This window comes from Chlorocebus sabaeus, chromosome 4, assembly GCF_047675955.1.
Source record: "Chlorocebus sabaeus isolate Y175 chromosome 4, mChlSab1.0.hap1, whole genome shotgun sequence".
Classification (NCBI taxonomy): domain Eukaryota; kingdom Metazoa; phylum Chordata; class Mammalia; order Primates; family Cercopithecidae; genus Chlorocebus; species Chlorocebus sabaeus.
The window spans coordinates 57,164,989-57,190,330 of record NC_132907.1 but is presented as its reverse complement, the minus strand read 5'-3'; the positions used below and the strand labels follow the sequence as shown (position 1 = coordinate 57,190,330).

Here is a 25,342-nt window from a genome sequence, read left to right as displayed (position 1 = left end):
AACCCAGGAGGCGGAGGTTTCAGTGAGCCAGGATCATACCACTGCGTTCTAGCTTGGGTGACAGAGTGAGACCCTGCCTCAAAACAAACAAACAAAAAACTATTAACTAGACTACAGACCTCAGTTAGTTTTTGCCAGTTTTTCACTTGTGTTCCTTCTCTGTTCCAGGATTCCACATCGCACTTAGTCTCCTCCTATCATAAGTTACGTTTCCTGTCTTTCATGATTTTGATGCTTTAATGAATACTGGTCAGTTATTGTGTAGACTTTCCCTTATTTGGGGTTTGCTTGATATTTTCTTATATTTGGAATGAGACCATGCATGTTTGGCAAAAATAACACAAGAGAGATGTTGTGTCCTTCTCAGTGGATGTCTTATTACTGGTGATGCTAACTTTGGCCACTTGCTGAAAGTTGTATCTGCGAAGTTTCTCCACTGTAAAGTTGCTTTCATTCTATTTGTATTTCATTCTATTTTCAGTTGATCACTTCTTGGAAGTGATATTTTAAGACTATGCAAATCCTGTTTCTCCTCAATTTTGCTGTCTGATTTTATCATCCATGAATGAATTTGCCTATATCAGTTATTACTATGGTGTTTGCTCAATGGTGGTTTTCTGTTTCCCTCTCTCCTTCTGTGTTTATTAATTGGAATTCTACCTAGAGAAACAGTTGTTCCTTCTTCCACATTTATTTATTTTTCAAGTATTTTTAAAATATTGGTATGGTCTCTTACTGTATTCTGTGAGTTAAAATCCAATACTATCATTTAATTTGTTGCTCAAATTGTTCCAGCTTTGGCCAATAGAAGCTCCTTCAGAATGGCTCCTGTCATCTTTCTCAAGCCCCTGTATATTTTTTTAGTACTTCCTTACTTTCTGGCACCACAAGATGTTACAGATATATCTTTGTTTTTCTTACCCACATTCTGGAGTCGACCACTTCTCCAAAGAGCCATGGCTCCTTTTGTTGGAGAATGGTGGTTAGAAACCAAGAGCTGTGTGCTGGATGTGCTCCTTGCTACTAGACTGCCATTGCTTCTAGGTCCTCTCTGGTGACAAAGCTAGGAAATACGTGTATGCATACTAAGCTACCCATCTACACACATCTGTGTTTCTGAATGTATCAATCTGTAGTTATATTTTTTAAAACCATGAGTTTTAATTAATGTTTCTGATTTCAGTCCTGTATCACAGGTTCCCTAACTTTTCCCCTTTCTGTATTTGTAGCTTCTTTCTCCATTAATGAGAAACCCAGCTCTGATTTGTTTAGTTCTGGCATATACATTAACTAGTTTTAGAATTGCTAACCCATATCCCTGTAAGAATCACTTTTCCTATCTACATGGCATAGTTTGTTTACAGTTCTTCTCATCTTTAGCCTTAAAGTATATTTTCTTCACTACCCCAGTGATTGTGGCTATATTAGTCATTTGAAATGCAGTTAGGTTCATTTATTAGTGTTTATATCACTTTTTTGGGTTTCCTTCACATGCTGTTTATTTTTTTGGAGTGTGTGAAATATTACTATGGTTCTAGGAGTCAGAGCTTTAAAAGAGATTTACTTAGAGAAATGTCTCTTCCTCTTCATTCCTGCTCCCCTTTTCCTATTCCCAGTCCCCCTTTTTTCCATCCCTTTCCTATCCACCCTTGTAGCTAAATAATCTCTTTAGTTCCTGGTGTATGTTTCGTGTATTTCTTGAGCAGATATGTAAGTACCTTCTTACATCCCCATATTTCCTACATGAAGGATAGCATAATGTAAATCATCTTTTTTTCTTTTTTTGGTCTAAGTTCCATTTGAAAATACTTGGTGAACTGTAGTTACAAGATATGAACACATGTATAGAGTAAAATGTCACCATTTTTAATGTATAAATACTACCCACAACCAACTTTTATCACAAAATTATTGCTAATCTGTGATTATCCACAAAGTAGTTGGTTATCTAAATGTTTCTTCATTAACATTTTACTATGAAATTTAACTTTAAATGAACTTTGAGAATACTATTTATAAATATGTCAGCAACTTTTTTTGTTATGCCATTTTTGAAATTTGAATTGATCAGTTTAGTATTTTAGCTGCTTTTCATCCCCCATCTTTATTGAGGTATGATTGACTTAAAAATTTATATATATTCTGGTGTAAGACTTGATATAAATTAAGTCATATTAGTTTGCTTTTGTTGGCTTTGCTTCTTTTTCACATAGAAGTATGCCCTAGAAAACACTACATCAGTCCATAGAGCTCACTCTCATTGATTTTCATAGTTGCATCGTCCTCCATTGTATGAATTTATCATAGTTAATTCAACCATTCTTCTATGTATGGATATTTAGGTTGTTTCAGTATTTTGTAAGTACTAACAATGCTATAGTGAGTAGACTTACAGACATGTATTTTTGTATTGTTGGAGGTATATTCAAGTTTTTTTCTTGATGTCTTTATGTATTCCTAAAGTTTTCTCTTTAATTGTGAGAAAACTGGATGCTGATTACTTTTTAAAACATTAACATGCTGGAAAAAGTCTTTTATTAACCGACTCCACCTTTATACTGCTCCCAGTCCCCTATCTACTCATTATTAGGAGCTACTTTGCTTCAAATAAAAACACATCATCTTAGCATGCATTCCTTAGAAGCAGGTCCTGAGATAAAGATTTATATAAAGATGAATTATTAGGATATGTTCCCAGAGAACATCAGTAGGGAGTAGAGATGTGTCATGAAGCCGTCAAGTGTGCCAAGTCTCAGGGAGGGTCGCTTTGCCTTAATCCTGCAGGGTAGCCCTGGAGACTGTGGTCAGAGTTGTCCTGGTCAGGGACATGGCAGCTGGAGTATTTATACTCCCTTATTTGTTGGTCATTGGTGATGGTTGGAGATGGGGTTGGGAAAGACACTTCAGGCACTGTCAGCTCTCCAGCGTTTTAGAGGTAGATGCTCCTGCTGCGAGTGAAAGCACATTGCCCAGTAATGCTAAAAGGATTTGAGGCAGTCGAGGGGAAGCACTGTGTCCTCTGCTATATGTACTGTAGCAGAACAGACTATGTAATGCCAATGGTGGTTGTTCACGATTTATATTAATGAACAATACAGATGGAACATCTCTGATGCTAAAAGGATTTGAGGCAGTCGAGGGGAAGCACTGCGTCCTCTGCTATATGTACTGTAGCAGAACAGACTATGTAATGTCAATGGTGGTTGTTCCCAATTTATATTAATAAGCAATACAGATGGAACATCTCTGAACAGTGAATTGTATAATATCACAACAACTAAGAGGTCATATCAAGGCTGGCCAGCGAAATAGCATGCTTTAGCCTTCATTTGAATAGTATTTATGTGTGTATAAACTAATCCATGTCAACACATCATCGGCAGTCAGATAAATTTATAGATGATGTCTGTGTTGACACTTCTGTTTTTAATGAGGTATTTTCCATTATTAGGGATTGTTTTTATACTTCAGAAACCTTGTTTAGAAACATACTAAAGATTTGTTAAGAAAACAGTCATAGTTTAAATTTTGTTAAACATGATGTATGTTATTTCGATGGCTAACTGCTCCAAATATGTGTGTCTGCGTTTACACACAAATCATTGAGATGTCTTCAAAAATATTGATATAAATACTGTTTGCTGATTATTCGTTGATATTAGCAATGTATAATATAGCAATATTAGCAATGTATAATTAGAAGGTGTCAAAGACCTAACTTACCACTGGAGAAAATGAAACATCCAGAAGATAACTTTTAAAACCTGCTAGATAACAAGTCATTGCTGGAATCCAGACCAGGAACCTGGCCTTAGAATTTTCAGGTTATTGTTCTGACATCTAATAATGAGTTATTTTGATAAAGGAGTAACTTCAATTTAGTATGTGGTTTTCATGTCTGAGATCTAAAGTAGTACATACACACAGTAAAAACAAACAAACAAAAAATCCAGTGGTACTAAAGGTACACAATGGAAATTTGAAAGCCTTTCTTTCACTTAACCCCCAGTTTCTTCATTCTACTACTTGGAGATACCAACTGCTGCAAGTTATTATATATCCTCTCAGAGAGAGAGATACGTGTAGATACATTGTTTGTTTAAAAATGCAGGTATATAGCATGTTTTACAAACTGATTTGTGGTTTTGTTTTTTACTTAGTGTACATTGCAAGATCGGGCCAGCTCCATCCAGACATATTTAGCTCATTCTTTTTTTTTTTTCTTTTTTTTTTTGAGACGGAGTCTTGCTCTGTCGCCCGGGCTGGAGTGCAGTGACCAGATCTCGGCTCACTGCAAGCTCCGCCTCCCGGGTTCACGCCATTCTCCTGGCTCAGCCTCCAGAGTAGCTGGGACTACAGGCGCCCGCCACCTCGCCCGGCTAGTTTTTTTTTTGTATTTTTTAGTAGAGACGGGGTTTCACCGTGTTAGCCAGGATGGTCTCGATCTCCTGACCTCGTGATCCACCCGTCTCGGCCTATTCAATTGTATGGCTATATTATGCTTTTATAAAAACTGTACCCTCTTGAATGACAAGTTACATTGTTTTCAGCCTTTTTCCATACTGAAATTAGTATCTTTGGATATACATATTTGCCCACAAGTGCAAAACTACTAGAAATATTTATCTTTGCCAAACTGATAGGTGAAAATGTATAATTTGTGGTTTTCACCGGCCTTTTAATAATTTTTTAGCATCTTTTCTCGAGGGGCTGTAGAAAGGGGGCTCATTTGCCTATTTATCTTTTTCTTACTGATTTGTTATTTATATTAAGGAGGTTAACCTTTGTATATCATGTATGGCAAGTATTTTTCCCAGTTATTTTTTATTTTACTTTGTTTATGATGTTTTTCTCATGTAAAAAATTTATTTTAGTGTGGTGAGATTTAGAAATGGGGTGGGGGGTGCACTTTTGGGTTTTTATTTAGGAAGGCATCTCCCATCCAAGATTAGTCTTGAAATTCTCTTAGATTCCCACTTAGTACTTTTATGGATTTTTTTTTTTAGAGTTAAATCTTCAATTCACCTGGAATTATTTTAGTGAAATGAGTGAAGTCATTATATTCATTACCACAAATTTGGTGTCTTAAAAAATAGAAATTGATTCTGTCACAGTTCTAGAGGCCAGAAGTCAGAAATCAATGTTGGCAGGATTATACTTTCTACAGAGACTCCAGGGGAAAATTCATTCTATGCCTCTTCTAGCTTCTAGAGGATTGCCTGATGCCTTAGTTCATAGCCACATCCCTTTAGTGTTGCCTAGTCTTCACATTGCCTTCTCCTTTGTGTTGGTCTTCTCCTTTACTCTCTTGTAAGGATACTTACGTAGTATTTAGAGCCAACCCAAGATAATCCAGGATTATCTTCTCATCTCAAGATACTGACCCTTTTTCCAAATGAGAGAACATTCACAGGTTCCAAGGATTGAAAGTGGATATCTTTAAGGGAACCATTTTTCAACCTACCATAGTAGAGTTCTAATTTACTTATTTCAAGTTGGTTTAACCACTTGCTGTAGCACTTTTTATTGTACATTTTAATTTTCCTCATTAAATTGAAATGATACCTTTATTATACCTAATGTACTTACGAATTTTAATCAATTTCTGGGTTCTCTGTTCTGTGCTGTCAATTGGTCTGGCTCTGCAAGTATCAATACCAAACAGTCTTCATTATTAGTAGGGCTGCCTGTTCTCATTATCCTTATGAGAATGTGTCTATCTATTCTTGCAGTTCTCCATGACTTTATTAAGTTATCTAGTAACCTCTCCCTCAAAAATTAATGATGTGGACTTGAGTTATATGTATATATTAATTTAGACAGAATTTATAATACTGATTCTTTCAAACCGAGAACAGAGTTGTCTTTCTAGCCATATCACTATATCCCTCAGTAGTACTTTTAAGTTTTCTTCATATAGACTGTCACATTTCCTTTTAAGTTTATTTCTACTTATTTTATCTTTTTGTGCTGTTGTAAATAGAGTCTTTTCTTACACTAAATTTATAACTTATTTGTATATGGAAATACTGTGCAGCTACCTATATGTGTGTTATTTATATATATTAGTTCTGTATCAAGCTGTTTGTTATATTTTCTTACGTATGTTTTAAATAATTTTTTATTCACTTAGCTTGGGGTGTACAGGTATAAAATTATATGCAAGTAGTAAGTTTACCTCCTTCTTTCCAATTTTTATACCTACTATTTCTTTTTATCTAATTGCACTGACTACTTCCAGAACAATTTCAAATAACATCAGTGATAGTGCACATCCTTTTTTCAATTTGAACTTTAACAGGAATGATTCTATTATGTTAAACCTTACAAAATTTTCCTTTTTGTAGGTGAAAAAAATCAAATATCAGCAGTTATATTATTCAGTCTAATGGTATTTCCACATAAAACGTGATAATGTTTGAAAACACAAGATGTTAAGAAAGAATCCAATTCTTTATTTATTAATGCAACAGAGATTTACTGAACACCAACTAGGTGTTAGATACTGTTCTAAGTTGTAGGATACAACCATTTTATGGAGCTTATATGCTAATAGAGATAGACATTAAATAAATATATAAATATTAGATGGTAATAGTATAAAAGGGGGACATAGATAAAAGAGGGATAAAAGGGGGACATAGAGTGATCGGGGAGAAAAGGCGCTATTTTAGATACAGTGGTCAGGGCAGAACCTCTACGAAAGTTACCTTTGACCTGAGTGAAATGAGGGAGTGAGCCATGCAGATACCTAGGGGAAGAGCATCCCATGCAGCGAACACAAGAGGCCTTTACTGAATTCCTTCATCTCTATGGAAGTGATCATGGAATTTTTCTACTTCAATCTATGAATGGGATGAATTATATTACTAGATTTCCTAACACTGAGCCATCCTGGCATCTTTGATACGACCATAATGTGATTGTAGTTTATTCTTTCTAAGGTGTTAGACTGGCTTCCTAAAAATTTTATTTTTCTTTTCTATATGTACCTTCAAACTGTTTTGAATACATTTGAACTTATCTATTTTATAAAGATTTGATAGAATTCACCTGTAAAATGCGAACGCTTTTGTGGAGTGGAGGGTGAGTAGTAATTCCTTAATTTTTCTCTCTTTTCCATCCCCTCCTGGCAAATAGTCTATTCAGAGTTTTCTGACTCTTCTGAGGCTGCTTGGTAATTAATATTTTCTTGGACAGTGATTCATTCAGATTTTCAACTTACTTTAAATAGGAGTTAATTGAAGCTGAAAGTGTTTTTGTTCACTTTCAAAATATTTAAAGATATTTTTCTGCATTAGAGGTGATTCCGTTATGTTTACAAATGAATTTGTGCTAGCATAATAGCAGCTCTGCATGGTAGGTAGATCAGGTATTGTCATATCCTCACTTTACTTGTGAGGAGGGTGCAGCTTAGAGATCTGCAATTAACAATAACTGAAGCTAGCTAGATATTAGTTCTCTTAATGCCTAACCTAATGAGCTTTCCAGAGGATTGCACTGTCATCCTAATACACACCTTTCTGCTGCTGCATTTTGCTATCATCTCTTTGCTTCCACCCAATTTTGTCACCTTGCATTTGTTGCATACTAAGTTCATGGCACTGGCTGGCTGTGGCATGTAATTGGTTAGCTAGGATTTCAGTACTATTTCTCCTGTATTCACCTGCTAGAGTATACTGTTTACTGCCAAGTAGCAAAGTATTTGAAAGGAAGCTAATATTTAAAAGGATCTTTTCATAAAGGTCATTGTAATTGATAATGTGTGTCTGGTTGTTTTTTTTCTTCACTGCAATTGACATCTGTCAGCGATGAAATAAAGATTTATTTACTGTATCTCGCTTTACCACAGAAAGGCACAATTAGACATTCCACAAATGTGCCTGCCTACACATGACGTATACTCACCTATATCCACTGGTGATGATAACAAAGCGTCTTTGAAGAGTTTACTTTTATTGATTATTTAAGTTTCATTCCTGGCCCTAGCAATGTAATAGCTATGAAAATTTTCAAACACAGCAGGATCACAGAGGACTCTTGTTCAGCTACACATAGGCAGATTCAGTTTCAGTTTCTTGTTAGAAGATGCTGCTGGAAGGAGAGGAAAGGAGCTGGCTGGGAAATGGGCAGGATGTAGATCCAGAATGCTATTAGCTTACACATAAGACAGGGATAGATGTGTGTGGGAGCCTGGACCCTGGCCACTAGCCTGACAGAATGACAGCTCTGTCAGCCACATCACTTTTCTTGCTAGATAGGCTGCCATTTTTGCTGGTTTAGTCAATTTAATTTTCAGTGTGCATATCTTGTCTGATACTGGGTATGTGAATATGTGTGTGTATGTATGTGTGAAAATATCATTCGCACCTATAAAGGATCCATTTAAAGTCATGTTGAGTTGTAGGCAATATTTAAAGAAGCCACTCTGTGAGCAAGTAAAGGTTTATTTGTTATTTGTGTCAGGAAGAATCATAAATGCACAGAGAGAAAATATATTTTTTCCAGAGTTATATTTAGGTGACTAATTGTCACTCTCCATTGTATTCCTGTGTGGAAGCCAGTGTTTCTGAAAGTGGTTTTGTGAACTGCCTGCATCAGAGTGATGTACGTAGTTTTTTGTTTTTTGTTTTTTTTTTTGCAGGGCGGGGGATGTTTAAAAATGCAGATTTCTGGACTCCATCCTAAACCAACTCAAGAGGGCTTTGTGGGATTGGGGGTGGGAATCTGCATATTAAGAGGTGCCCTGGGTGATTGTTTTGCACACTAATGTTTGGTAATAGTACAAGAGTAATTATGAAAAACAAGCAACAAATTATTCTGTAATAGTACAAAAGTAATTATGAAAAACAAGCAACAAATTATTCTCCCTTAAGAAAATTCAAATTTACTGACTAGATTATCTCAATTATAGAAATTCATAGTGAAGAAATATTATTTGCATAACAAAATTATTTCCTTTAAAAAATAGCAAGCTGCTATGTTGTGTTTAACATATAAATTAATTTAGCAAATATATTCTAATACAGCTTTTGGAAAAAATACATCTCTTATATGAAGTGAGGAACACCTGATATCCAAAGTAAGATATATAATAATAATGATACTTTTATTTTACTTATACTCTGCCAGGCTTGTTTTAAAACTTTATATGTATTATTAATTTAATCCTCACAGCAGCCCTATGAGGCAAGTGTTATTATTGTCCCCATTTTACAGATAAGGAGACTGAGACTTATAATTTGACCAAAGCCACAGAGGTAGCAGGTGGCAAAATTGGGATTTGAATGCAAGCATTCTGGCTTCAGAATCAAGCCTATAACTGTAACTAAGTGCAGTGTACTGCTTTTCATCATAAAGCAACTGGTAGTAGTTACTAGAAAACTTGAGTAATAGTGAAGCTAAAAGATTACGGTGTGATATGGTGCAACAGAGGCAACACTGGACTAAGAATCAGAAGTCCTGAGATTTAGCTCCAGCTCTGCCACCCCTGGTGAGTTACCTTCACTGAGGCTGTTTTCCTGATCCATGAAGTTGGGCAGGGCTACACCAATGCACAGCTTTCGTGCATGTTTTTTAATAGAAATTGTGGCACACAGTTATATATCTTATAAATGGGAACTTAGAGAGTGCTTTGGTGATACCTGGGCTGTCTTAAGCCTGCGTGTTCTTCAAAGATTTTATCTTTGTAACTTGTTTATTCATTTGGTGATAAGGTAGCTAATGGCAATTTCGTAGAATTCTGTTTCTCTTTTCCTCTCTCTTTTTTTCCTATTTTCACAGTTTCCATAGGTCTTATGTATGTTCTCTTTTCCATCTTCACACAGTCTTTGAACTCTCACACATAGCATAATGAGTCAGTATACCCTATTTATGAGCCTAAGATGTGTTTATTTTCTAAAATATTATATGTTCATTTCATGAAGAAAATAGCAAATTCTTTATCTAGAAACATCTTGTTGTCTCTTATGTGTGCCTAATATTTAAAAAACAACAAAAACAACTTCGATTAGCTCTTCACCAAAAAAAAGGAACCATTTCAAGTGGAATTTTTTGGTCAAGGCTTTTATTTAATCTTAATAATTCTGCAATTGTGATGATTGGGTCAGAGTTCATCTGGGCCGTATTCATTCTAACAGGGTTAACAAGTGTGTCAGATTGAAAGTCATGGCTATAATTGACTTTGGCTTTGAGGTTTTCCTTCATAATAAACAATGGGCCCTGAGCCAAAAAAGCTTGTGGTTTATACTCATGTACTGATGACTAAGTAATGCAAGTGATTTCGCCTCATATTGCTGTATTACCCTGGAGCTCACTTTATGCTTTTTGAATGAATCATATCAGAGGAACATCCGTAATTAAAAAGAATTTGACCTGTGGACTTTCCACTGCAGCTGAAAACATTTTGACGACTTCATTCTGGCCTGAGTGCTAGAGCAGGGCCGTGTAGAAGACATAGGTCAAAGCTTAGTCAGAAGAGAAAGGACAGTTCTGCTAATACTTTGAATCTCTCATACAAACAATGTACCCCAAAAATGCCCTTTTGGAAGATTGCACAGGGATTCTATTCATTACTGGCTGCTCTACACAAAATTCCTCTGGATGGAAGCACTGAAGGTGGGACTCGGCTTCTGTTGAGTTTCTGTTATTTTTCTGCAGCATACAGTTGCTGGAAAAGATTCACTTTGTAAAAATAATCTTGACAATCAGTTTTTCAAAAAGTATCAAGGGGAAAATTAATCAGTACAAAGTATCAGCTATCCAGAATTTATGGATTTGAGAAAGACATTGCTTAAGCTTTTCTGTTTGCTTTATGAAATCATATTAACTATTAGCAAATGCAGAGTTACTGAAGCTAAAGTAAAATAAAACAAAAAACCTTTCAGCCTTCCCTTGATTGCTTATTTAATGATTGGCAGCAATGACCATGCTGATGTCTAATCTGCTCTCCTTTTCTTGGTAACTCTAGTAAACAAGTTAACATTTATAATCAAATGGAAAATGTTTACTCTTCCCCAAATGAGTTACTCAAACTGGAAAATGCAAGGTTCACATCAGCCCTCTGTAAGTTTAGGTTTTTAAATTTATCGTCAGAAACATGGGTAAGTGTGGGCCATAAACCCGTATATGCAATAGTCTGGGTAAAGCTGACTTCGTTAAGGTAGATACTTCACTGGTTCTCCAGTGAGGCTTGCTAGATCCCCATTAACCTGTTGCACACCCACAGTGATTATATATTTGGCTGAATGGAATGTTCCCCTTACATACTTTTCCTTCGAGTCAGTCCCTTTATAGGCTTTTGTTTTGGGCAAGGGAGATAATCTGCCATGAGGCAGTAAGCTTGAGTTGATAATTTCTTGTCTCTTGGGAAATGAGGTGTAAAATTCTGAAGGAATTGTTAGAAGACAAAGAATGGGTAGGTGACAGAATTGCTTTGTGGAAGTGGTGGAATATATTTCTTGCAATTTGTTTGTGTATTTCTTATGTTGCTGTCATGTCTTTAGTGTCTATTTGATTTGTTGTGTTCCACTCTTCCTTGTGGAAGCACCCAACAGAATACTTATATATATATAATATATATAAATATAATATATATATACACACTTTAAGTTCTTGGATACATGTGCAGAACGTGCAGGTTTGTTACATAGGTATACACGTGCCATGGTGGTTTGCTGTACCCATCAACCCATCATCTACAATAGGTATTTCTCCTAATGCTATCCCTCCCCCAGTCCCCCATACCCCAACTGTCCCCGGTGTGTGATGTTCCCCTCCCTGTGTCCATGTGTTCTCATTCCAACAGAATATTTCTTAACTTCAATGTACAAATTGCATTTCTTCAAGCATCCCAGAAAGGAATCCATTTTTGTGGCCAGTGACAATGTAAAATAGAGGGTTCGTTGGTTGTTACTGTTTTTATTTGTTTCCTGTTAGCTTTAAAAGCAGGAATTTGTGGATCAGCTTTTAAGTGTTTTCAAATCCATTAACATTTTATCTCTTTGTATCTGTCATTTTACTTTTGCTTGATGTTGTTGATTTATTTTTATAGTAGTTTTCTGTGCCAAGGGCAAATTAGGCCATCCCCCGGGGAAGAAATCTCCTGGTTGTAGTCCTAACATTGCTAGAGGTTGCCTAATCATCTGTTCCTCATTGTTTTGATAAAGTGGTGACTAAAGAAATCCATTTAAAATGTCCTAGATAGTTCTGAATTGAATTTTTAAAATATTTCTCATATGTGGATTTCTAAACTTTTTCAAAAGAATAACTGCTGGAAATAAATTCAAAGATAAAAATTGCTAAAAAGAATAGCTAGAATGTTTAAAGCTATGATTCTTTCACTGTGCTCCTACAAAACACTGGTGTTCCTTAGGCATGGTAGAGATATTCAGTGTGTTAAAGTTGAATAATCTTTTCTTGAAGAACCTAGTCTTTATTCAGCAAACAACACACAGCTCTCATTAAAGGTTCTGAACTATGCTGTAAGAATGTTGGTTTTGAGGGCAGAATGGATTGGAATGAGAGAAAATTTCTTCTGTGGGCCATACTTTGCTTCACTTCCCCATGCCTAACTCCCCAAAATCAAAGACCACTCCTTTAAGGTTGGGCCTGAGAGTGCAACCCCAAATTTTATTCCTACTATTCAGTAGCATCATACAGGACCAACTTTTCCAGACATGAGAAATATTTTCCCCAGTTGGAGGAAGCTCCTCATGTGTAAAAGTTTGTTAAAAACACAGATTCTTACTCCACAGCCTTGTTTTAAAGCTCTGTTTTCCTCCCTTCTTTGCCAAGCTAGGGGAGGGATGGAGCTCTCAAAAGGTACTTTGCTCACTATGGTCCACCAACCAGTGCTGATGAGGTAAATGTAGAATTCAGAGTAACACTTTGGACATTTTATAGCAATTTGATATAACTGTTGAATCTATTAAAAACCTAGACTTGTATTTTATAGTCTGTAAATTTTATGTTTCTAGAAATATAATATTTGTCTGCAGGGTCCTGGAAATTAGAAAACAAAGACTGGCCCTCCACCACAGATGGTTTGAGAAGCAGTACCCTAGTCACTGCTCTAGGTTGGAGGCTGACGCCCTCTCCAAGGCACCTCCTTTTTGTCCCAGGAAGGGGATTTGTTCTTCCTTACTCCCAAGCCCAAGAGCTTAGTTCTTCTTTTTTTTTTTTTTTAAATTTAAAAAAGTCTAATTTTGGTAGAATAAACATGAGATAAAACTTACCATCTTAACCATGTCTAAGTATATAGTTCATTAGTGTTAAGTACATTCACATTGTTGTGCAAACTCTCCAAAACTCTTCATCTTGCCAAACTAAAACTCTATATCCATGAAACCAGCTGTCTCCAACCTTTTTGGCACCAGGGACTAGTTTCGTGGAAGACAATTTTTCCATGGAATGGGAAGTGGTAGGATATGGTTTTGGGATGAAACTGTCCCACCTCAGATCATCCGGCATTAGCTTCTCATAAGGAGCACGCCACCTAGATCCCTCACATGTGCAGTTCACAATAGGGTTCATGCTCCTTTGAGAATCTAATGCCGTCACTGATCTTACAGAAGGTGGCGCTCAGGTGGTAATGCTCACTTGCCCACTGCTCAGCTCATGCTGGGTGGCCTGGTTCCTAACAGGACATGGTCCAACGGTAGTCTGGGGGTTGGGGACCCCTGCATTAAACAACTCTCCATTTCACCCTCCACCCAGTTTCTGGTAACCACCATTCTACTTTTTAACTCTGGATTTGACTACTCTAGGTACCTTATATAAGTGGAATCAAACAGTTTTTGTCTTTTTGTGACTGGCCAATTTCACTTAGCGTACTGTCTTCAGGGCTCATCTGTATTACAGTATGTTATCAGAATTTCCTTCCTTTTTCAGGATGAATGATATTCCATTTATGTATATACCATATCTTATCAGTGTATAGTTGAGTTGCTTCTACTCTTTGGCTGTTGTGAATAATGCTGCCATGAGCATAACTGTGCAAATATCTCTGTAAGATTATGTTTTCAGTTTTGGAGGGTATATACCCAGAAATGGAATTGCTGGATCACATGGCAATTCTATTTTTAATTTTTTGAGGAACCACCACACTGTTTTCCATAGTGTCTGTGCCATTTTACATTACTATTTATAGCATGCAAGGGTTCCAGTTTCTCTGCATCCTGGCCAATACTTGTTATTATGTATTTTGTTTTTTTTTCTCAACAGTAGCCATTCTTGTGGTGAGGTGGTATCTCATTGTGGTTGAGGTCTGCAGTTCCCTAATCATTAATGATATTGAGCATCTTTTCATGCACTTTTTGGCTATTTGTATATCTTTGGAGAAATGCCTATTCAAGTTCTTTGCCCATTTTAAAAATTTGTTGTTGTTGTTGTTGTTGTTGGGGTTCTTTATATATTCTGGATATTAATCCTTTGTCAGGTTATATGATTTGCAAATATTTTCTCCCATTCTGCCTTTCCACTCTGTCAGTTGTGTCCTTTGAAGCACAGAAGTTTTTAATTTTGATGTGGTCCAGTTTATACACTTGCCAACACCAGGTGTTGATGGGAGCTGAGTTCTACACTCAATTATTCCCCTACCTGACCAACAGAATGAAGAAACAGGTGGTAAGCAAGCATTGGGAAAATTGCCAGGAAAATGTAGAGTTTATTGCCTTGGTTTTGGCAATCTGGGGAAAGGGGACCATTACAGCTTTCAAGTTAGATGTCATGACTTGAAATATCACATGAAATATTACAGGCAGGGCCAAGATGGCCAACTAGAAGCAGTGGTGTTCAGAGGCTCCCATCGAAAAAAAAAACCGTAACAAGCATGTGAATCCTTCACCAGCAACCAAGGTATCCAGGTTCTCTCATCAAAATTGACTAGAAGGCTGGTGTGTCCCACAGAAGGAAGGGCAATGTGGTGCAATGACCCACCTGAGAGCCACACGGGGAAGGGGAACTCTCTCCACTCAGCTAAGGGAGGCGGTGAGTGAGCACGCTATCCAGCTGGGGAAACTGCTTTTCCCATGGAACTGTGCAGCCCACAGATCAGAAGATCCTACTTGCAGACCCAGGCCACCGGGGCCTAGCATCCCAACCCCAGAATGTGCAGATGTGCAGATTCTTACAGCCTCTCAGCTGGAATCTGCTTAAGCCTACCAAACTCCCAGGGGAAGGGTTACCAGCACTTTCTGTGGCTGCCTGCTGTCTATTGGCTCCTTCGGGGAGGGGCAGCAGCTAGCACTGGGACTAGCAACTGCCTAACACTCTAAGCTCTCTGGGTGGGGGAAGGGCAGCACCCATTTCTGTAACTCCAGGCTGCACTTTTCCCCTGCTGGAGTCAGGAAGGCTGGGTGGCTTGGTCCCAAGACTTGTCCCCACAGCCCAACACACCAGCTGTGGCAGTCTGTGGCCAGAGTGCCTCTTCAGGTCTAACCCTGACCCATTCTTCCTCAGTGGGCATGGCTTCCCTGCAGGATCTCCAATAACTCCAGCCAGAGTCTCAGGGACAGAATCGGGATCTCCCTGGGCCTGAGCCCCTAGTGGGAGGGGTGGCCTTAGTCTCTGCAGACCAGCAAACTTAGCCTCTTCCACTGGTAGTTCTGAGGAATCCGGGTAGCCCAGACGAGTGGGTTTCCTTCCAGCGAAACACACCCGCTCCACCAAGGGACAAAGTGCTTCGTTAAATGGGTCCTGCTCCCCATGCCACCCAACTGGGTGAGACCCTCCAACAGAGATCATTAGACACACTATACAAGAGCAATCCTACTGGCATCAGGTCGGTGCCCCTCGAGGTTAGAGGTCCTAGAAGAAGGAGCAGACACCCACCTTGGCTGCCCTCCAGCCCCCTTGAGTGACATCTCCAGGCACGGGAGCGAATCAGATGAATGGGGCCTGAAGTGAACCCCCAGCAAATTGCAGCAGCCCTAGAGAAGAGGGCCCTGATTATTGAAAGAAAAACAAGCAGAAGGTGACAACAACAGCATCAACAACAATAAAAAGGCCCCACAAAAACCCCATCCAAGGATCAGTAGCCTCAAAGACCGAAACTAGACAAACTCATGAAAATGAGAAAGAATCAACAAAAAAATGCTGAAAACCCAAAAGGCCAGAGTGCTTCTTATCCTCCAAATGATTGTGTCATCTCTCCATCAAGGGCACAGAACTGGATGGAGGATCAGATGGACAAACTGACAGAGGTAGGCTTCAGAAAATGGGTAATAAAAAACTATGATGAGCTAAAGGAGCATGCCCTCACCTAATGCAAAGAAGCTAAGAAGCTTGATAAAAGGTTGGAGGAGGAATTGCTAACTAGAATAACCAGTTTAGAGAGGAACATAAACGACCTGATGGAGCTGAAAAACACAGCACAGGAACTTTGTGAAGCATACGTAAGTATCAACAGCCAAATCGACCAAGCGGAAGAAAGGATATCAGGGTTTGAAGACCACCTTACCGAAATAAGACATGCAGACAAGAATAGAGAAAGAAGAATGAAAAGGAATGAACAAAGCCTCCAAGAAATATGGGACTTCATAAAAAAAAAAAAAAAAAAAAAAAAGAACCTACAATTGATTGGAGTACCAGAGGGAGATGGGGAGAATGGAAACAAGCTGGAAAACACACTTCAGGATATTATCCAGGAGAACTTCCCCAAACTAGCAAGACAGGCCAACGTGTGCACATTCAGGAAATATAGAGAACACCACTAAGATATTCCATGAGAAGATCAACCCTAAGACACTTAATCATTAGATTTTCCAAGGTCGAACTGTTAAGGGCAGCCAGAAAGAAAGGCCAAGTCACCTACAAAGGGAAGCCCATCAGACCAACAGCAGACCTCTCAGCAGAAGCTCTACAAGCCAGAAGAGATTGCAGGCCAATATCCAACATTCTTGAAGGAAAGAATTTTCAACCCAGAACTTCATATCCAGCCAAACTAAGCTTCATAAGTGAAGGAGAAATAAAATTCTTTCCAGACAAGCAAATGCTGAGGGATTTTGTTACCATGAAGCCTGCACTGCAAGAGCTCTTGAAAGAAGCACTAAATATGGAAAGGAAAAACGAATACCAGCCACTGCAAAAACACACCAAAATATAAAAACCACTGACACTACAAAGAAACTGCATCTAGTGTGCAAAGTAACCAAATAGCACCATGATGACAGGATTGAATTCACACATAATAACATTACTAACCTTAAATGTAAATGGGCTAAATGTCCCAATTAAAAGATAGACACAGACTGGCAAATTGGATAAGGAGTCAAGACCCATTGGTGTGCTGTATTCAGGAGACCCATCTCATGTGCAGAGAGACACACAGGCTCAAAATAAAGGGATGGAGGAAAATCTACCAAGTAAATGGAAAGCAAAAAAAGCAGGGGTTGCAGTCCTAGTCTCTTGACAAAACAGACTTGAAACCAACAAAGATCAAAAAAGACAAAGAAGGGCATTGCATAATGGTAAAGGGAACAATTCAACAAGAAGAGCTAACTATTCTGAATATATATGTACCCAATACAGGAGCACCCAGATTCATAAAACAAGTTCTTAGGAACCTATGAAGAGACTTAGACTCCCACACATTAATAGTGGGAGACTTGAACACCCCACTGTCAGTATTAGAGAGATCAATGAGACAGAAAATTAACAAAGAAATTCAGGACTTGAACTCAGCTCTTGATCAAATGGACCTAGTAGACGTCTACAGAACTCTCTACCCCAAATCAGCAGAATATACATTCTTCCCAGTTCCACATGGCACTTATTCTAAAATTGACCACATAATTGGAAGTAAAACACTCCTCAGCAAATGCGAAAGAACTGAAATAATAACAGCCTCTCAGACCTCAGTGCAGTCAAATTAGAGCTCACAATTAAGAAACTCACTCAAAACCACAAATTTCATGGAAATTGAACAGCCTGCTCCTTAATGGCTCCTGGGTAGAGCATGAAATTGAGGCAGAAATAAAGAAGTTCTTTGAAACCAGAAAGAACAAAGAGACAATTTTCCAGAATCTCTAGAACACAGCTAAAGCAGTATTAAGAGGGACATTTATAGCACTAAATGCCCACATTAGAAAGCTAGAAAGATCTCAAATCGACACCCTAACATCACAATTAAAAGAGCTAGAGCAGCAAGAGCAAACTAATCCAAAACCTAGCAGAAAACAAGAAATAACTAAGAGAAGAATTGAAGGAGATAGAGACATGAAAAACCCTCCAAAAAGTCAACAAATCCCAGAGCTGATTTTTTGAAAACATTAACAAAATAGATAGACTGCTAGCTAGACTATTAAGGAGAGAGAAGAATCAAATAGACACAATAAAAAATAATAAAAGGGATATCACCACTGACCCCACAGAAATACAGACTATCATCAGATAATCTGTATTTGAACAACTCTAAGCAAATAAACTAGAAAATCTAGAAGAAATAGACGAATTCTTGGACATATACACCCTCCCAAGACTAACCCAGGAAAAAGTCGAATCCCTGAATAGACCAGTAACAAGTTCTGAAATTGAGACAGTAATTAATAGCCTGTCAACTAGAAAAAGCCCATAACCAGATGATTCACAGCCAAATTCTGCCAGAAGTACAAAGAGAAACTGGTACCATTCCTTCTGAAACTATTCCAAACAATTGAAAAGGAGGGACTCCTCCCTAACTCATCTTGTGAAGCCAGCATCATCCTGATACCAAAACCAAGAAGAGACACACACACAAAAAAGAAAACTTCAGGCCAATGTCCCTGATGAACATTGATGCAAAAATCCTCAATAAAATACTGCCAAACTGAACCCAGCAGCACATCAAAAAAACATATCCACCATCATCAAGTCAGCTTCATCCCTGGGATGCACAGCTGGTTCAACATACATAAATTAGTAAACATTATCCATCACATAAACAGATCCAAAGACAAAAACCAAAAACATACTTACAAGAAAAAAAACAACCCCATCAAAAAGTGGGCAAAAGATATCAACAGACACTTCTCAAAAGAAGACATTTACACTGCCAACAAACGTGTGAAAAACATCGTTGATCAACATCACTAATCATCAGAGAAATGCAAATAAAACCATGAGATACCATCTCACGCCAGTCAGAATGATGATTATTAAAAAATCAGGAAGAATAAATGCCAGGAGGCTGTGGAAAAATAAGAACACTTTGATTATCTCAATAGATGCAGAAAAGGCCTTAGATAAAATTCAACACCCCTTCATTTTAAAAACTGTCAATAAACTAGATGTTGATGGAACGTATCTCAAAATAATAAGAGCTATTTATGACAAACCCACAGCCAATATTACATTGAATGGGCAAAAGCTGAAAGCATTACCTTTGAAAACTGATACAAGACAAGGATGCCCTCTCCACCACTCCTATTCAACATAGTACTGGAAGTTCTGGCCAGGGCAATCAGGCAAGAGAAAAGTATTTAGACAGGAAGAGAGGAAATAAGTTGTCTCTATTTGCAGATAACACGATTTTATATTTAGAAAACCTCATCATTTCAACCCAAAAATTTCTTGAACTGATAAGCAACTTCAGCAAAGTCTCAGGATACAAAATCATTGTGCAAAAATCACAAGCAATCCTTTACACCAACAATAGACAAGCAGAGAGCCAAATTGTGAATAAACTCCCATTCACAGTCGCTACAAAGGGAATAAAATACCTAGGAATACAGCTAGCAAGGGATGTGAAGAACCTCTTCAAGGAGAACTAGAAACCACTGTTCAAGGAAATAAGAGAGGACACAAATCCTTCCTCGTGGATAGGAAGAATCAATATTGTGAAAATGGCCATACTGCCCAAATTAATTTATAGAGTCAATGCTATTCCAATCCAACTACCATTGACATTCTTCACAGAATTAGAAAAAACTATTTTAAATTTCATATGGAATCAAAGAAGAACCCATATAGCCAAGACAATCCTAAGCAAAAAGAACAAAGCTAGAGGCATCATGCTACCTGACTTTAAATGTACTACAAGGTTACAGTAACCAAAACAGCATGGACTGGTACCAAAACAGCATGGACTGGTACCAAAACAGACATATAGACCAATGGAGCAGAACAGAGGCCTCAGAAACATACACATCTACAACCATCTGATCTTCGACAAACCTGAAAAAACAAGCAATGGGGAAACGATCTCCTGTTCAGTAAATGGTGTTGGGAAAACTGGCTGGCCATATGCAGAAAGCTGAAACTGGACCCCTTCCTTATACCTTATACAGGAATTAACTCAAGACAGATTCGACTTAAATGTAAAATTTCAAACCATAAAAACCCTAGAAGAAAACCCAGGAAATACCATTCCTAGGATATAGGCATGGGCAAAGACTTCATGACAAAAATGCCAAAAGCTATTGCAGCAAAAGCCAAAATTGACAAATGGGATCTAATTAAATTTAAAGAGCTTCTGCACAGCAAAAGAAACTATACTCAGAGTTAACAGGCAACCTACAGAATGGGAGAAAATTTTTGCAATCTACCCATCTGACAAAGGTCTAATATCCAGAATTTACAAGGAACTTAAACATATTTACAAGAAAAAAAACCCATAAAAAGTGGGCAAAGGATATGAACAGATACTTCTAAAAAGAAGACATTTATGTGGCCAACAAACACGAAAAAAAGTTGAACATCGCTAATCACCAGAGAAATGCATATCAAAACCGCAATGAGATACCACCTCATGCCAGTGAGAATGGCGATTAAAAAGTCAGGAAACAGTAGATGCTGGCAAGGCTGTGGAGAAATAAGAACACTTTACACTGTTGGTGGGAATGTAAATTAGTTCAACCATTGAGGTAGACAGTATGGCAATTCCTTAAGGATCTGGAACCAGAAATACCGTTTGACCCAGCAATCCCATTACTAGGTATATACCCAAAGGAATATAAATTATCCTACTCTAAAGAGACATGTACACGTATGTTTATTGCAGCACTGTTTATAGTAACAAAGACATGGAACTAACCCAAATGCCCATCAGTGATAGACTGGATAAAGAAGTATAGTATTCCATATGGAATACTATGCAGTCATAAAAAGGAATGAGATCTGTTCTTTGCAGGGACATGGATGAAGCTGGAAGCCATCATCCTCAGCAAACTAACACAGGAACAGAAAACCAAACGCCTCATGTTCTCACTCATAAGTGGGAGTTGAACATTGAGAACACATGAACACAGAGAGGGGAACACCACACACCAGGGCCTTTTGGAGGTTGTGGAGTGAGGGAAAGGAACTTAGAGGACAGGTCATACAGCAAACCACCATAGCACATGTATACTGATGTAACAAACCTGCACATTCTGCACATATATCCCGTTTTGTTTGTTTGTTTGTTTTTTCTAGAAGAAAAAAAATATTATGCATACACATAATGTGGCCATTTTGCTGGCAGCATTATGAGTAGTTCAAAAGTAGAAATTAAATGTCATGGAGTTTTGCGAGAAGGAGTATGATGTTTAGCTGTCTTACCTTCCAAACAGCTTAATATTCCCTACAGTTTAATTCCTAGTGGGTACCAAGAAAACTGTTGTGATCTAGTGATTGGAAATGACAGTTGAAGTGACCCTGATGCAAACGTTCACTCAATGAATTAATTGAATTCAATGCTAGGTGGAAAGAAAATGCAATATCTCCTTTGAAAAACAAATATTTGTCTTTTTTTATTCTTTTTTCATGGCTGCTAGGAAATTCAGTGCTAAGTTTAATGCTCAATTACCCTTTCATTCCTTGGTTCTTTATTTTCTACCAATTTGTTTTTAGTTTCTTTACAAATCAACTTTATTGAGGTACAATTTACATACAATAAAATACAAAATGTACCCATTTCAAGTTTTGACAAATGCATACACCTGTGTAATCACCATTTCAGTCAAGATTATAGAACATTTCCATCCCACCAAAACATCCTCCATGCCTCTTTCTAGCTGTTGTTATGTAGTTTCGTTGATTCTGTGTCCTTTAATGTTAGCTATCAACCTGCTACAGATACTTTTGGAAATAGGTGGAGTATTAAAAAGACTATTATCTTGGCTGGGCGTGGTGACTCATGCCTGTAATCACAGCACTTTGGGAGGCCAGGGTGGGCATATTGCTTGAGGCCAGGTCTCAAGTGCCTGCACTTGAGACCAGCCTGGGCAACATGAGCAAGACCATGTCTCTACAAAACAATAAAAAAAAGTAATCAGACATGGTGGTGCACACCTGCAGTCCTGGCTACTGGGGAGGCTGGGGCAGGAGGATCACTTGAGCCCAGGAATTCAGTTACAGTGAGCTAAGATTATGCCACTGCACTCTAGCCTAGGTGACAGAGAAAGACCCTGTCTCTGAAAAAAGAGTGATATAGTTTGGCTGTGTCGCCACCCAAATCTCATCTTGAATTGTAGCTCCCATAATTCCGACATTGTGGGAAGGACCTAGTGGGAGGTAATTGAATCATGGGAGCTGGTCTTTCCCATGCTGTTGTGATAGTGAATCTCACAAGATCTGATGGTTTTACAAAGGGCAGTTCCCCTGCACACACTCTCTTGTCTGCTGCCGTGTAAGACATAACTTTGCTCCTCATTTGCCTTACACCATGATTGTGAGGCCTCCCCAGGCAGGTGGAACTGTGAGTCCGTTAAACCTCTTTCTTTTATAAATTACCCAGTCTTGGATACGTCTTTGTTAGCAGCATGCGAACAGTCTAATACAGAGAATAACCCCTTAAATGAAATTGCCTTTTCAGACTTTACATTTCTTCCTGTAATTTGCCATTTAATTTCCTTTTTTAAATCCAAGAAACCAGCACTGCAATTTCTTAGTACGTAAATCTCATTACAACTATCATTGACGAGCTGGTGTCTTATGAAGCACTGCCAGATATCCTTGGAAGACCATGTTCCTTTTTTCCCCCCGAGAAGTTAAATTATCTAATTCAAAGGATTTTTTAACCTGGACAAATTTGTTCTTGAACAGATTTGTCCATACCTAACTGGTCAGCATCTTTACCAGAACATGAAATACGTAACAAGCACCAATTGCCTTGTTGTAGCATGTTAGAAAGCCAGTTAGGAATTCAGCAATTCATGGCCTATCAAAACCTGTAGCTGCTTTTTGAAATGTAAGAGCTGTGACCTGTCTATAGATATCGTAACAGTGTCTTAAAGTGACAACAAGAAGTTTAACCAACTGGGTTGTGTATGGGGACAGCTTGGGCTCTAGGTAGTTGTGTGAGGTAACTGGAGAGACAGGAATAATGATCAACTTATGCACGAGCAGTTCTAGTATATGACTTATGTCAGACAACATCAGCATGAGTTGTGGATGGTTTATGCTTCTTCCCCAGGATAATAAAAAAACAGCAAGAGATAATACAAGGTTTATCCCGGTTTTCTTGCCAATCAAAGGAATTATAGTTGTCATTATTTTTACCATTCTGGAATTATGTGGATATAACAATTGAATTTTAAATGAAAATACAAGCCGAAATACATAACCTGCAGATGTGCTTTAATGTTTCTTCATAATGTGATAGAGCTGTTTTTAAAAATAGAATCAGAGTAGCGTGACCGAAAGGGGCAGACATTATAACCGCTTGACATTTTCTTGGAGGTATTTCTTGTGTGAGTAGTGTGAAAAGGGATGTCATTGAACCAGGTATGTTTACAAAGCACAGAAAGTCTGTGCAGATTGCTTGATGTACTATGTGGCAGTATTACAGCCATGTACCAGTGATGTGTCCTAAAATGCTTGGTATTTCCATACACTGGGCTGAGTGTGGGAATGCAGGGGATATTCATTTGTTTGCTTTGGTTTTTATTTTTGCAGGCTGAAATTCATTAGATAAGAAAACTACCTCAGGTTTTCCCATTTATGTGTACTATAAACACATATTTGGACTATTGAAGTCTAGGGACAACCCAGAGAGCTTAATAAATGGTCTTACTAAAGATCGTGTAGATTCTTGCTTGGTGACTATAGTTTGTTCTTCCATACGGTCCCAGTTACCCTGGGTCAGGTGGAGGGTGGTTAGGATGTGTGACGTTCCACTGAATTTGATGCATTTTCATTTATTTTTTATTTTTTTTTATTTTTATTTTTTTTTTTGAGATGGAGTCTCGTTCTGTTGCCCAGGCTGGAGTGCAGTGGCGGAATCTTGGCTCACTGGAAGCTCACCTCTTGGGTTCACACCATTCTCCTGCCTCAGCCTCCCGAGTAGCTGGGACTACAGGCGCCCACTACCACACCTGGCTAATTTTTTGTATTTTTAGTAGAGATGGAACTTCACCGTGTTAGCCAGGATGGTCTCAATCTCCTGACCTCGTGTTCCACCTGCCTTGGCCTCCCAAAGTGCTGGGATTACAGGCGTGAGCCGTCGCGCCTGGCCCATTTTCATTTTATTTAAGGAAAGGATAGTGTGTACAGGATGCCACAGTGGGTAAACCTTTAAAAGAATCTTTGGCTCTTTTCCTGAACATAATTAAATTTCCATTATCTTTTTCTTTGCCAGAAGTTTAATGATTTATATTTAATAATTGAGTTGTAATTTATTCCCCACTTTTGCTCCCAGTCGATGAAGGAAGCAAAATCTAATGTAACAAATACTTGCTGACTAAATTTTTCCTTCTCTAACTTTTCTTTTAGGACTCAGCCCAAAACCATGTTTGCCCAAGTTGAATCTGATGATGAGGAAGCAAAGAATGAGCCAGAATGGAAAAAACGTAAAATTTGAAGAATCTCATTTGAAAGCTGTTTGCATGAGTGGGAGGGATATGGGACAGGTTTTAGGTTTTTTTTTTTTTTAATGCTCTTGAAATTAAAAATTCGTTTTTATGAATAGGTTTTGTCCTTTGCATTATTGAACTGGTCAAAAGTTTGGTAGCTAGGCTTCACTAAAATTGTGCTTAAATTTTCTTACCTGCAACTATTAAACTGATTACAGATAAACAAGAAACAGATTCTTAGTCTATTACCAAGTACTTTAGGTATTTGGAAACTTTATTCAACAATTATTGGTCTTGTCCAGATTCTCATAACCATAGAGAGGAAAATGTACATTGAGATGTGCATCTGTCTTTAGCAATTCTAGGATCATAATATAGAAATAGAGATCAAAAAGTTTAATGTTTCTGTATAATTTCACAACAGTTGTTTACATGACTGTAAATAATTAGGCTGAGTTCAAACCAAATGCATTGCCGTACTAGGAAGGAACATGTATCTCATTATCCTTCAACAGCAGAATACAGTGGTCAGGAGTTAGGAGTGGGCTTTGAAGTCAGACTCATGTGGATTCAGGTCCTGGCTTTGCTCTTTA

General features: G+C 38.0%; 1 protein-coding gene across 2 annotated transcripts in view; it reads left to right on the top strand.

Annotated features, from left to right (window-relative positions):
* The window catches only part of WDR70 (WD repeat domain 70), a 361,196-nt gene extending 336,334 nt beyond the window's left edge, over window positions 1-24,862 (top strand). For both annotated transcript variants that reach the window (XM_007961416.3, XM_007961419.3), the window contains exon 18: window positions 24,670-24,862. In XM_007961416.3, coding sequence (XP_007959607.1) covers window positions 24,670-24,757 — 88 coding nt within the window. In that variant the 3' untranslated portion in view covers window positions 24,758-24,862. The remainder of the gene's footprint in view (window positions 1-24,669) is intronic.
* Window positions 24,863-25,342: the final 480 nt, after the last annotated feature.